Source organism: Malurus melanocephalus, unplaced genomic scaffold (genome assembly GCF_030028575.1).
Source record: "Malurus melanocephalus ecotype Western Australia unplaced genomic scaffold, MMel_1.1 scaffold_109, whole genome shotgun sequence".
Lineage (NCBI taxonomy): Eukaryota > Metazoa > Chordata > Aves > Passeriformes > Maluridae > Malurus > Malurus melanocephalus.
In genome coordinates, this window is record NW_026623341.1 from 1,083,613 (window position 1) to 1,098,476 (window position 14,864).

Consider the following 14,864-nt stretch of genomic DNA (forward strand, 5'->3'; position numbering starts at 1 on the left):
AAACAGTCTATGTTGTGTCTAAAAAAATATATATATACTCACTAAACAGTAGAGCCAGTTTCTATGCACTTCCCCCCGTTTCTGCATTTTATTAAACTGCATGGGGAATCTTTGCATTGTCCAACACTGCGACCRGAATTGGGGTGTCCTTCTGGAACTCCTGGTGATTTAAAGCCWTGATTGAGCCCGGTGCGAACTTGAACATCAAAAATGCAGCCTCAAAAGTAGAAAGAAAGAGAGAAATCAAGTTTAACATAGATAGCCAAAGTCAAAATAAACCTAACAACAGAAGAGTGTCAGCTGTCAGTGAGTGGGTTCCACCAGAATATCTTCAGTGAGTGGTCAACCATATCATCCACAGGAGATAAAGATAGGCCAGCTACTTTCTGTTCAGGCAAATGAGTAAATGATCAGAAGTCCTTCATGTAATGGTGGGTAAAACAACAGAAGTAATTTATTGAGGAATAGACAGAATATAAAATCAGTGGCTAGGTGCAATGTTGTGTTTACACACTCATGCACAAATGTTTACTCACTTGCACAAATGGTTCCATATCAGATAAAAACAGTCACAAATTAAAAAAAAAACAAACCACAAATCACCAAAAACCCAAACAGAAAAGAAAGAGAAAGACAGCAAGAAATCTGCTTAATATAAGATATAATAGAATCCAGACAGCACCAAATAATATAATGCAAGCAAGGAATGTGACTTGATTGTCCAGAGGCTGAAAAGGACCCCTTCAGGTAAAGACTCAGATTCTTCCCTTCTCAGGTAAAGATTCAAATTCTTCCCTTCTCATGTCAATGCTTCAGTCCCTGGCACATGCAGATCATGCCCCCATGACCACATTTTGAGGCAAATGTAGGCTGCACCTTCAGGCCCTTAACCTCAAAAAATAATTAAAAAAATTATCTTATACTAATCAGGTAAACGCTTACAGGCCTGTTACTTGGTTCTGTTGCCAAATGACCTGGTGTAGTCACAATCTTATTACAAAACTTTCATTACTTTCCAGAACAGTAGAGCTGCATCCAGACTATCACTGACTATGTTCCATAGATTATTCTAAGTCTCTAAACACATCAAAGAATTGTCAGGAAAACAATAATTGTCACAGACCAAATATTTGTCAGGGATTATTGTAATAACTTATTTGTAAAGATGACTGAGTGTCAGTCTCTGGATCTGTGCTCTGACTTCCTTTTAATCTCATAATACATTGGTATCCCAAGGATAGGAGGAGCTAAATCTTCAGAGTGAAGCAGAGGTGTTCCCTGTTTGCTATTCCCAGCAGCTCCTGCTTATCCTGTGGCTTTCTGGGGACTGCCCCTTTGGAGAGTCTTTGCTCTTCCTGCTGGTGTCACAGCATGGTTGGCTTTGTGGGTCTGGCTGAATTCATCTGTATTTCTGATTCATGTTTATGGATCCATATGCTTATTTCTATACTGCAAAACTGAGGATAATGCCATRTAGTATATCTTTTTGGATCAAATCCTAAGTGACTTTTCAAAATATACTCCAGCATCCAAGTGATGTAAAGTCCTATTTAAAGGTAGCCTTAATCACTTTTGAAATGCCATCCAGGTCTATACAATATATGTGTATAAATATATATACAATTTTAAACAAAAAATCAGGTTTTAAACCACTTTAGTTAAACTAGTACATAAACTATTTGGAAATGTTTATATCTTTCTAAACCTGGTTTATACAATTTAGCTGAGACATAGTGAATACCCACAGTGCCTGAAATCACAAGAATAATTGGTATTCAGCAATGCATGCCACAGGCTCTCTGCTTAGGGAAAAAGCAGGGAAACTATATGATATGGAGATTGCAAATAATCATTGCACTGATTTAAAAAAACATCACTTAATATGAATTTTTGCATGATTCACTGAAATCACATAAGAAAAAGACTTTCATCTGAAAGACCCAATGCATRTACAATGTGATTTTTTTATAGTCACATAATTTGTTTTGAACAAAATGTAAGTATTATCTATAGCAAGATAACTATTTTAATCACAGTTTCAATGCTGTTAGACAGGCTATTTCCATATTTCACACATTTTGTAGCTCTGTCTAAATTGACACATAACAGTTAATTCAGAAACTCATAACAAGTAATTTTAAAATAACCTAGTTTGATGATTATTTGCAATCTTTGTAGTATTGCTTCTTTGCTTTTACAGGGTTGTTTTTTTAGGMCACCTTATGCTGGGTAAATCCTAACAAATGTTTCATCTCTTTATCAGCAGCAGATAAAGTATGTTCTGTTCTCCTGAGTCTTGCTGGAGCACTGAGGAAAAGCAGCCCAGAGCTGTGGTAAACAATGGAAAGCACAGTGAGTCCCCAAGGACTTTGAGGTCACCATGGAAAATGAGCTGGCATTTGTGTGGATGACGGGTTTAACTGTACCAACCACAGTCAAACTGTGCCATCCAGGCTAGGAACAGCTCTTGAGCACCGGTAAACAAAGCATGGAATAGGTACAAGGGCGTTTTGGCCCAGCTTTCTGAGTTCAGCTGAGTCTTTTATTTAATGAGAGCAGCAATCTGAGCCTGTCGTAGCAGGCAGCACACAACCTTCTGCAGAGGGATCAGCTGATGAATGTGCCTTCTTTCTGACCTGAATTCCTTTAGCTCTGCCAGTTCTGGGCCCCTTTCAATGAAAGACTGCCAACTGTTCTGAATAATGGAGAGGTTTTCTGATGCAGCCAAGTTCACAAGAGGAACTCCAAGTTCCCAGATTTGTGAGTTAAACTCRGTGTGATTCTGAGCCTCAGAGTTTTATGCAAGTAAACTGAAATCAGACACCAAGACAGTGCACTCACAGATGATACACTACYTTTTTGTTTGTAACCTTTGAATTATGACTCCTTAGACCACACCTAGGGYTTTCTGTTAATGACCTTCTTACCATCAGTTTATTTTATAGGTTTCACCCCGGTCAAGCGGAGCTCATAAACCACTGAAGAGCCACCAACAACGGATTTAGAAAACTTGAGGGTTTATCAGAAAATATATTTTTTCATTRCTCAGCTTTACCTGTTCTTTATTTTTTTTCTGATATATCCTTATCACACAAAGATCTTTTTTYGCCATAATTTCTTTCTTGGATCCCTTACCTGCTTGTAAGCACTGGGTGCTAATTTGACTWAAAAGTACACAAAGGGGGCATTTTCAAGATGTACTAAAATTGCAGCAAGAGAACTGACAGAAACAGACACATTGATAAAATATTTTCTACCTGAATGCAGCACTTAATTCACAGATTTCTAAAATTCTACCTATCCTAAAATGCTTTGTCTTCCCCCTGTTTTCCTCAGCTGTTTGTGAGTAGTGTAGTGTTGGTCTAAAAGAGCAGATGGCCCCCACAGCAGCTACTCAGGACTTCTGAAGCTGTGACMCAAACACCCAGAGGGTGTGTATGGGTCAAGCAGCACCGACTAAAAGCTAGTTCAGAACTCACTTTCCTTCTGTGACATCTGTGCTGCAGGAACATAAAGATACGTAGTCTTTACCCTGGCAGGCTTACAAAGCATTCCWGCTCATTATGAATGGAAACTTTGATCAAAAGGCTATGATTGTGTCTATCTGGAACTCAGCTGTGTTCTGCATTTACTCTGTTTTTAAAATGTGACTGTAGTACTCCGAATTTTATTTACTTCTGTGCCAAATCATTCATGTGAGGASGTGGCTCCTTCAGCGTGAAAGAGGTTCTTCAACAGTTCAGCTTTGTGGTAAGAGTTTCTTTAGTCTATTTACTCCTCCTGTTAATAGTTTGCTGTCAAGCAACAGATTGCTTCTTCAGCCATRTTTCATCCTATTTATGAACAGGACCACAGGAACAATCAGTTTCCCCTCTCTTTCTCCTCCTCACAGATTTCTAGATGCCAGCCATGGCTCTGCATCAATCTGTGACTATAAACTGCATCCCCCAGTCATGGTAGCACACAGCATGAAACACTATAACTCTCCCTCTTGTTTCCTCCCTGACACCAGATTTCTCTTTGCCTCTCTCAGAGATGGAAGGGATGGAAATTCAGCTGTAATTTCCAKTTTTTTCCAAATCATTCTCTGTCTCATTTTGTGTAGGTGAGTCACAGTGCTGAGCTGTGCAGACCTTTGAACATGAGTCAGTTGATTTTATACTCCCTTTCAGACTCCACTAATGACTAGGCTGAGTCTCWTTGGCCACAAGCCTTGCTGCTACCTAAACTCCACATTTGGCTTTTTAGAGCAGCTGCAGTGCTCTCAGAAAACCCTCWAAGGTCCCTTAATTACACTGTTATAGGAAATTTAAAAAAAAGCTGAACACTAAACTCATCAGTTTAAAAAGGGCTCCTGTAACCCCCCAAGGAGTTTCAAATTCAGATGAAGATTAATGAGCCTCAAAGTCCACATGAATTTGCTCCCTTCGTCTGAGCTGTGCCTTTACCAGTTTCTTCAGCTTCCCTTAGGGACTGAATGAAAATTTGCAAATTGCTTACAGTACCATCAAACATCCTTCASCCTTCCAAAAGAATCTTTTGGTGCTGATGCACACATTTCCTAAATTTAAAATTCCACAACTTTTGATTATTAAATGAGTTTGTTAAAGATATTTATTTGCAGTTTCCACTCCTCCATGGGAATTACTTGAACAAGTGCTAAAGGCATGCAAGTAAGGGAGGAAATGGTCTGAAACTGTAGCTATACCGAGTAAAAATCCTAAATTATTGCACACTGACACTGGGGACATTTAGTCTGCAGCAGTAAGTCTGGACTCAATGTTTCTTCATTCAATAGTGATTTCTCACAAAAGGAGAGGTACACTCTGGTATTAGAAGCAAAATGGTTTTAATAAATCATGTCTTTAAAAGCAGCCAGCAGCATGTTTCCAAAAGTCTGAGTGGTTTAATCAACTATGTGCTAGATAAATTTATCTTGGCTGTCACTTCCAGAGTTCCTGAGAGTTCCCTACAGCTGTAGATTGGCTGAAGTTAAATAGCTCAGAATTTTMTTTTCTGCYAGTGGTATTGCAGTTCCCACGCTGRAAAAGGGCTGTGGAAGTTCATTTCTGATCCTGAGGGTTCTGAGAGCTGAAACTGGGGAGATTTCTGAGCTACGAGAACAAATGAGAAGCTGACTACATAAGAAAACATCTTGGGAAATTGGTCATAGGGAAGTGTAGATTCCTTGAAAGTCAGGATGCTCTGGAGAACAGAGACAAGCTGCTGTTGGGAACAGGAGCATGGAATGAATTAACAAATACAGTTAATACTGTAAATGATAGGGGAAAAGATAAAACTGCTTATGTGCTACTTCTTTGATAAAATTTTGCAGTAAATACTTCTTTTTAAAGAGTAAGAAAAATCAGTAAACAGTAAGGTARCTAAGAGTATATGAACTTAGATTTCTTTTTTTCATAAGATTATTCACACTGCATTTGTTGAAATTTGGCCATTATAATACATTTGCAACATGAAGAACCTGGAAAACTGTCAAAATATTTGTTGCTAAAGTGAAGCACCAGAGATTCCTGTTGGTCACCCCTAATATTAGCATGTCTATAAAAAAGCCAAAAGTATTTCACAAATATTGACCCTAATAAAATACTTCKCACATATATTGTGTTTTATTGTATGCCAGTTTGCAAGCTGTTAAGAGGCTATGAAAGGCATAACCATCCAATCCATACTTCCTGAAAAGACAGAGAAGGTGAGATGTCAACTCATATTCTGAGTGAAAAGTTGGCTTTAGGTTATGGAATTGATTTTCAGGAAATCTCTGTGTAAGAAAAAAGTAAGCTGATGGCTGGAAAAAAAAAGCAGTCACGCGATCTTAATAGAAATGCAGTGTTTTAGTGTGTGAAAGTGTGTTTTATTGCTATTCTTGCCCTTCATAATGTACCCTCAGTTTCATAATTGAGAACTCAAACTGTGTTTTACTATTGCAAAATGTTTTATTTTCATTTGAAAGGCTTTCCAGTGCTTACAAGGTTTGAAGTTTTACCTTGCAAATATCAAGCACATTGTTTCTTTGGAATTAAAGAATAAAAATAAAGTGTTATGAACAAGTCTTTTGCTTCATCACTGATCTGGTAGGAGTTGAAAACAGATTAACAAAGCTTCAAATATGAATTTGAAGGTAAAAATTATTTCCTGCTAGATAAATATTCACAAGTGGAATAAGCTAAGTCCTGTCCAGACAYCTAGATCATAATGTCAGGGAAAAAAACCACCCAGGTTTCTTTCAGAGAAAAGTTTTCAGCATGAAAGCTGTTACCCAAGCTAGCACTCCCAGTCACAGTGGGAGAATAATCTAAACTAGAACAGAGGAAGGAAGTCCTTTTGAACTGATGTTGTAGAACAGGGACACAAAAGAAAATATTACATAATGGTAAGCTTCCATTTTAGCAGAAACACATTAAAGCATTAAAATTATATAGCAAAKCCTCTTTTGCATCATGTTTCTTAGTTATCATAGTAAAATAATGAAAAAGCCATAGGAAATTGAGCCAAGGAGAGTCTAGTTTATTTTCTGATAAGATATTGTTTCTATCTCTAGAAAAAGTTGCTTATGAAAGAAAGATATACAATCTAATGTATGTCTTAAAAGGAATTGAAAACRGTGTAAACTTTACCTTGAAAGCCATTCTTAAATCTGGGTCCCTTTGGTAGGAGTTCTGGAGTATACTCACGATAGCCTCCTAAATAAAACTGACTGAAGACATTGAGTCCAACCAGCCTCCCAGGAGAAGTCACAGTTTTATTCTTCTGATCATCCACCTTTCAATRAAACATTAATATTTGTTACAACAAAAGAATTTGCCTTTATTTAGGAACTCCAAAAATGAAGACAATCCTCCCAGCTTTATAGGGAAATATGAATTTTCTATATAAAACGTGAAAAAACACAGAGAACACTTTCATCTAAAACCAATCCTCCTATCCTTCTAAAGGAATTACTTTCATACCTTCAGCCAGCCTTTCTGGAGATTCCTGCCGAGGTGGATGACGTGAACATTGAGCGTCAGATCAAGCGGTTTGCTAACGATTGTTGCTGTGCCAGAACCAAGATTGTAGCTGTACACCACTCTCCCATTACGGAGGCCCAACTCCAAGAAATCATCTCCATTCAGACCTGAAAAGGCAAAAWAAGGATAACTGCTTATTCCAGGATTTAGTGAACACCATTGTGTAAAATACACTCTAAGACCACTGAGAAGTTATCAGTTCAGCAAAATTTCAGGAAGGTTTTAATTCTCCTGTATATTTTTATATTCTCTGTTTAACTTGAAAGAGTATTTCCAGTGTTCTTGTGGATTTAAAATAGAAACTGCAAAAWTTTTGAACATTTCTAGGCTTTTTGAAGGAAGATTTTTTTCACACTACAGTAAAGTTAGTGACATCCACAAAACCTGTCAACCCTGGTGGATTTAGCAATAATTGCTATTCTCTACCCATGGAACATGAATAAATGTTCAACATTCACTACAATAAAAAAAAAAAAAATAAATTTTCAAGTTGCTTGTGAGACTAAGCCCTGATTCAATCCTATTCCAGGATGCTTTCAGCTTTCATTACAGGCACTTCAAGAGCCTCAAAACCAGAGGGTACCTGCTGCTCCTAGACAAGGAGAGTTACAAGGRCAGGGGGCTGAAAAAGCTCTAGCAACTTCTATCAAACTCCCTCAGCTGCCCTTGACCTACAATAGCACCTGGAGACTTCATTCCACCTGCCCCTGATCAAGGCAGCTCTAGGATGTTCATTGATGGAATTTCCCTGGTCAGACAAGTGCTTTAATTCTTTAAGCCTTGTTAACTTTCAGGTTAGAACTCGTTAGTTTTCCAGTTTGCAGTAAACAATGTGATTTTTTTACATTTAGGCCTGCATGCTGTAAGTGTTGTTTGTGCTTTTAGTCACTATACTGTAAAACCATTTGAAGGATTTTAAGTCTGGCATAAAGTCTATAAGTAAGAGTTCAATTCCTGGACCTATTCCTGGTSATCCAACTAAACACATTTTCACATTGGCATCTTTAAAGAGAATTCAATCTCTCTTCTCACACAGGCAAGAGAGGAACCACCATTATTTAGAGAAAACCTGATCAAATTGTTTCTCTTTATTAACCTCAACATTTCTTTTGCATTCACAATTGGTATGGTAAAAGAACCAGGATACAAACAGTGGTGAAAGTAAAGWATATTCTCACTCCTGCCTTAGGATATCCTGGATTGAAATTCAAAGCCATCCATTGATTTTTACAGGTCTCCTGTGAATTCAAGCAATTCAGTGCTCAATTTCATGCCTGTACACTGTACTTTATTTGATATTTTCTTCTATTTTCATATGGCTATCTTGTTTTGTATTTGTTTCAGGGGAGTCTGTTCCTATTTGCTCTTCCAGTGTCACATGGTGACTCTCATTTCAAATATGTCTCTCGATAGCCCTGTCTCAAATGCATGGGAAACTTTCTTCATTTGCAAAAGATAAAGTAGGCTTTTCCCCAAGGRAAAATGATACCTGTATTGTCCTCCCACTGCAGCTCTGTGCTCAGCTGCTTCATGGCCAAAAATGCCAAATTTCCCTTATCTCATATTCTGGAAATGAGCATGCTGCACGCTGTTTTTTTCTATACAGAAGTTTGTTTCTTCTGAAGAGTTACTATTTTGATGCAATAGGAATATATAGAGAAAGAAAAGCTTATTCCAAAGGATATGAATGCACTGCCCCTGCAGAAAGTGTGCAGTTACATTCAGTTGTACAGAACACAACACTATTCATTTTTTATTACAATGATTTGTTCATGACTGAATGAAATCCCATTGCTTTCAGTTACACTGGCATATTGCCAGTGAAGGACTTCCCAACTGAAAATAACAATTCTTTTCTTAAAACCATTACTAAAATTTCTATTTTTTTGGCAATGATGTCTACAGTGTACTATGTGATTTAACCTGCAGAACTAGGGGAAGCACATGAAAGACAAACTGTGCTAATATGTGTTAAAGAAGTGCAGCAATGTCAGCACTCTATAAAATTGACCTGATAATGCAGATAATAATAGAATCTTAGACTCTTCAGGGGTTAGAAGGGACCCTAAAGATTACCCAGTCCCAGCACCCACTGCCATAGGCAGGGATACCTGCCACTAGATCAGGTTGCTYAAGGCCTTATCCAACCTGGCCTTGAGCTCTGTCAGGGTGGGGCAGAATAAAATAATGTTAACAGTCTGCATAAATGGGACAGCTTTTAGCTTTCACCATGTATTGGGACAGAAYTTCATAGCAACTCACAAGTGGTTAGCCATGAAATTGCTGCTCCTGGTTTGGCCAATGACAGCACTGGAGGGGAATTAGGTCGGGTGCTGCAAAAGAATGCCAACTACAAGAAATGGGATGAAATGGAGAAAAGGGGAAATGCAAACTAAATATTAAAAATACTTCCTTACGGCACAGTTGCTGGCTGTGAAAACTCTCATGCTTCTCCTGTTGAGAGCATTATTGCTCAATACTCAATTGAGCAATTTTTAAAACAAGAGCATCTCTTTTTGGTGAAATAAATGACCATCCCTTGGTAAGAAACAGCTTTCTGGCAGTTTAAATGTGGGGTGCTCAGTCTCTCAACCATTTAAACTCAGGAGAAAATAGCAAATTATTAGCAGCATTCTACCAGGTACCTCACAGCTCTGCCTTTGTCGAGTTTTGCCCTTGGCAGGTGCGCTGCTGCCCACCCATTGTTCATGGGGATGCAGAAATGCGTGAGGACTGTGCTGCAGTGTTCATACACTCACACACAAATGACATGCAAAGCAACAAAAAGCCAGGTTTCTGCCTGACAACTGCATAATGAGCCCAGAATGCCAGTATTCTCATTAATAAAAATGACACCAGTAAGACTTTTTTTTAAACTCATTCAGCCAAATATGATTCCAAGACCTCCATTCCACAATTATTTCTGACAGCACAGGGTACACCCTGCAGGCAGGCCTTTTTGAGACAAATTTTTAATGCAATGAATCTTTTATTTTTAAGCAATTTTTTTTGTGTTCTCTTTTGACAATTGTAACTGAAAAAGATTCAGATTATTTCATACCATTGATGATCTACATTTCATATTTGCATTTTTTCCATCCTGAATAAAGTCAGTGAATTAATTGGTATAATTTTTGTTTGGTTACCTTTCCTACAATTGGAAATGTTTCAAACAGGTGTTTGAAATTCAGTTCCCAAGATTGCAGAAATATGTCTGAATGTGGTGGCTCATTCWTGTTGAAAAGTATGTTTTAACGATTTCTTTGTGTTCATATTGCAGCAGAGCTTCTTATAAAAATTTAATGATGCAGACACTGGCTTTTGAATGCTGTTTTCTGAATAATTAGATGGAAATGTTTTAGGCAATTTCAACTCTGTGCACTGTTTTTACTCAGCTACCCAAAAAAAGAAAGACAATTTCGTCCATCCACAAAAATAAATAATTAGTGAGTGAAAGAAAAAACTGCATGGGAGCGAGTTATAATGACAAGTGAATGGTGACTGTCACAGGAATAAAATGGAGCGTAGGGAAAGTGATACCTGGACGTAGTTGAAATAATGTGAGTGTAGCTCAGTTAGCAGGATCACCCTGGTCTGACCATGTCTTTTGCAGAAGTTTGGAAAAAAAAAAAGTAACAAATTCTAACTTCCACACAGACAGAAGCAGAGCTAAGTTTTGAATTTAAATCCATTCACAGTGGTTAATACCTATTTGTGTTAGACTAATTTGGGTAATCAGCCTGATAAATTAAGTTTTCTGTAGCAGGGTCTCATGGCACACTGAAGTACAGTTGCTTGGCTGAGCTGCACTGGATAAATTTGACAGGATCTTTGCAAATGAAAAATAGCAGACTTAATTATATCATGGATAGATAAACTGCTGAGCCGTTCTAAGCTAACAAATTTTAGTTTGCATTACAATAGACTAACAGTCTGACTCCTGGAAATCTGCCACAGGGAGAAAGGGGAAGAAGCCCCAGAGGGTACAGGAACTTAAGTAAAGAAATTCCATAGAAATGAAAGACCTAAGAAAATATAAAATGTATTAACATAACAAATGAAGATCCTGTATCCTACTGAAGTGATTTTTGTAAGATATTTATGTAACTGCATAATGCCTCCCCAAAAYTGATTTTTAATAATGCATTTTGGGAGCTCAGTATCTTAAACCAACAAATAATAATTTCTCCCCTCCTTCATCCTTCTGAAGCACTAATTTTCTGATACTGTTCAGCTTGAATGTGGGGTTCCCATAGGTCAAGGGCCATATCTGCCCAACTCGTGCCGTGTTTCAGACATGGTAAAGCATCTGCTATGGAATTAGAGATTTCTGTTAAAATATCTAAATTAATCTCCTATTGTGATGGGTTGAAACCTGGGAGACATCACCCAAACTCCCTCCTAGGTGTCAACCATCCCACAGGACAGCTCCAAACCCAAAAGTTAGGTCATGCTGCAAATGCAGAAACAATTAAGGTAAAAATAAGTTACCTGCTTCTTAAAATCTCCTATTTATGACTGCTTTATGTCTGCATTAAATATTCATAATTTTTTTCTCAAATTTYATCAATATTATGGCTTCTGTTTGGAGTAATGCTGAGATGGAGAGCATGTGAGCAGTATCACTATTTTGGCCAATGCAAAGCTGATGCCAGGCAGCCTGCCACAGAGAGTTGTTGTGCAGAGATACTGTAGGTATCCCTAAAATCTCAGTACAAATGCTGTAAGGAGATTTATATAACCTGCTTCTCAGCTGTGTTGATCAGACCAAGTCAAATGCTTTGCTACACAGGCTGTGGCACAACCTGCTCACACCTGGTCTGGGTTAACTGCATTGAGTGATCTCAGGGTTCAGGGGCTCCAGTTTTATGTGAATATCACAGAGTTCAGTGTTGGCTGCCAGAACTCTGTAAATATCACAGAGTTCACAGGGCTGCAGTTCAGTGCTGACTCCTCCAGGTGTTGGAAGTTGAGCCACTGTGACCACACAGCAATTCAAGGCTGCCCCTGTGGCAGATTGTTTGGGACACACGGCAGGGTGGATGCGACACCCTGGATTGATTTTCCAACAGATGGAAGAAGATTTGAGGCAGCATCTGTCACAATTGCACATCAAATACATGTGATCAATAATGAAATTTATCTTTACAACTGAAAAAAAAAGAATCTTGAAGTTTCGGTTTCCACTTATTGTGTTCAGAAATATACTGCCTCAGATTAACTGTTGCTTTTAATTACTGGAAGCAATTACATTTCTCTTTAATGAAAAGAAACATGATTGATTATTTTGTCTTTGCAAAACAATAAAGGACTGAAAAGATTATATTCCTACTAATGAAATTATATCCTACAAAGAATCAAGAAAAACCTGTGCATATTTTTATCGTACTTGTTTAATGAGTATTTGAAAGCTTGTTCAAGGATAAGAAATACAAACAAATCTTACCTTGGCCCTTCTGTCCAGTGAAAAAAATCAGGTTATCTTGTAAAGCTGAGTGSTGGTTTGCCAACTGAAATTTCAAGYGAAATTCATAGTAGAAGGTGATATTTGGGATTGTAGAATAAGACAGGAATGAGGTATAGCCAAAGACATCTGTGCCACTGAAACTTGGCTGAGTAATATTAATAGCTGGATAAAAAAAATACATTCAGTGTTAGAGCAAAATATTTATATGTGTTTATAAGTTCTATTTTCTAGTCTGCTTTAAAACTTAAAAACTTATAAATAAAASTAGTAATTTGATACGTTGTAATATTTTGCACACATGCAGATATAGTCTGGCTTTTCTCTGAGGGTAAATATCATTATTTTTCAGCTTTTGTAAAAAAGCTTATTTTAAAAAAAAATGAATTATTGGCAACTACTGCCATCTACCGGTTTCTAGGTAACATTGTTACAAATAAAACTACAATGTAATATTTACTCGAAACTCAGACAAAAGTAAATACAGAAAGAAATTCTCCTGTTGAAAGAAATGTCATCTCTGACAGGCGCTTGAATGAAAGTGAGTACAAGGATGTGCTGGAGAGGTCATGGTGTAATAATTCTTCCCAGGTAGAGGAAATAATAAAAAGAAGCATCATAAAAGGATGAATTTGCAGCACAGGGAATAGTACCTACATGAATTACAAATAAAACCAAGTTCTACACAGGTCTGTACAGAAAATAGAGCGCTGGTGCTGAGCACTGCATGGCCCAAGGACTGGCACCCAGTAGCCAGGCTGCTGTAGCCAATTCCTGGAGCTCAGAGAGCACACAATGCTCGTTTTGACAATGTGGYTTAGTGAAAACAGAGGAACAACAGCTCAGTCCTGAGAGATTGGGTATGGGACTGGATCTAAAAGATTTGAGCAGTTACCTCCAATCAAATAWGACTGGGTTCAGCTTTTCTAATGAAGGCAGTGAGAAGGATTGGGGGAGGAAGGAATATGAAGCTGCACCATGCACTAACCAGACTGGGAAACATTAGTAAAGATTTTAATACTCTCCAAGTAATTCTATACTAACCTAAGTACATCTAAGCACCTAGATGCTTACAGGGTGGGAGAAGCACGAACGAGTAATTGTGAAAATGCTGTCACCATCTCTGGAGCGTGGGATCTGTTTCTAAATTTGCAGCCTGGGAAACCTGCCAAATTGGCACAGACATTGCCTTGGTACCTGCATCTGGGAAAAGGTGCAGACAGGCATGGCAAAGCTTTTCTAGCACAGGCTTGGAGCCTGCAGCAGCACGGAGTGTACTGTCCCATATATTAGGCACTACTCCTCACATGTGGCACATTATGCCTTGCTCTGGACCTTGGAGCCAGGAAATTTCCATATGAAACWGTGATTTTGTCCTAATTAGAAGGACACTGGCAATGAGTCTGACTGAACACAASCTCAAGTCTCAGACCTCTGTGAGTCGTGCTGCATTGGAGACAAAACAGTACTCCCCCATATTTAAATTTGATGTTTCAATCCACCCATGTTCCCTTAGATTACTTGAACCTGACTGAAGGAGGGACAAGTTTGGTATTTTTGCTACTCAGGAAGTGATGGCACACAGGCAGCACCTTTCATGGGAAGTATTCTTCCTTTTATTTTCCTCTCTTTTTTTCCTCTTTTGTTTCTTTCTTTACATTTATTTAATAAACCACAAAATATTTAAGAGATAAGAGGGTTTTAAAATAAATGGSTCCTTTGTGTTTATTGTGTTTTTCTACTTTGTTTTGTAATGGGATAAGCAAATCCTATCATGTATCTCCACAGAGCCAGGTAATTTGATTTGCTGGCAGACATCACTGAAGAGTCTATTTCTGACAAGTTATTCCCAACAGGGAATAACTCTTTATCCCTAGGATGAAATATGCCATTKTCTCAGCTGTTTCCTTGGAGCTTTCTGACTGGGGAGTTATTTTCTTGCCTTTCTACTTGATCCATTCAGCATTGCAGGCTCCAAAAGACAGGTGGGCAGCAGTCTACCTGCTCTGCATCCTGCAGCCCCTTCTCATTCTGCATGTTCTTCTTCTCTGGTGTTCATTGCCATGAAAGCTAAACAGTTGTGAAATTCTGAACTCATTCTCTGTGAAGTCAAGGAAGGACTTTTTATTTTTTCTGATTTAAAGAATAATAAACWTAGGAGACTTGGAAACGAAATGATTTGCACAAAATTACACACAGTCTGGAGTGTAGGGAAGAACAGAGAATAGATCTCTGAACTCCAGGTCAGAACACAGCCACGAAACATTCTTTGGGTATCTGAGCACAGCTCCTGGGTATCTGAGCACAGCTATTCTCAAAGCATCTGACAAGAAGCAATTTTTCTGAGTAATGTCCATCTTTGACTACTTGAG

General features: G+C 38.2%; 1 protein-coding gene across 1 annotated transcript in view; it reads right to left on the reverse strand.

Annotated features, from left to right (window-relative positions):
* EYS (eyes shut homolog) overlaps nt 1-14,864 on the reverse strand; it is a 685,229-nt gene that overhangs the window by 28,296 nt on the left and 642,069 nt on the right. Inside the window, exons 42-45 of the mRNA XM_057369428.1 lie at nt 12,475-12,657; nt 6,969-7,135; nt 6,636-6,780; nt 43-217 (exon numbers count right to left, since the gene is read on the reverse strand). Coding sequence (XP_057225411.1) covers nt 43-217; nt 6,636-6,780; nt 6,969-7,135; nt 12,475-12,657 — 670 coding nt within the window. The remainder of the gene's footprint in view (nt 1-42; nt 218-6,635; nt 6,781-6,968; nt 7,136-12,474; nt 12,658-14,864) is intronic.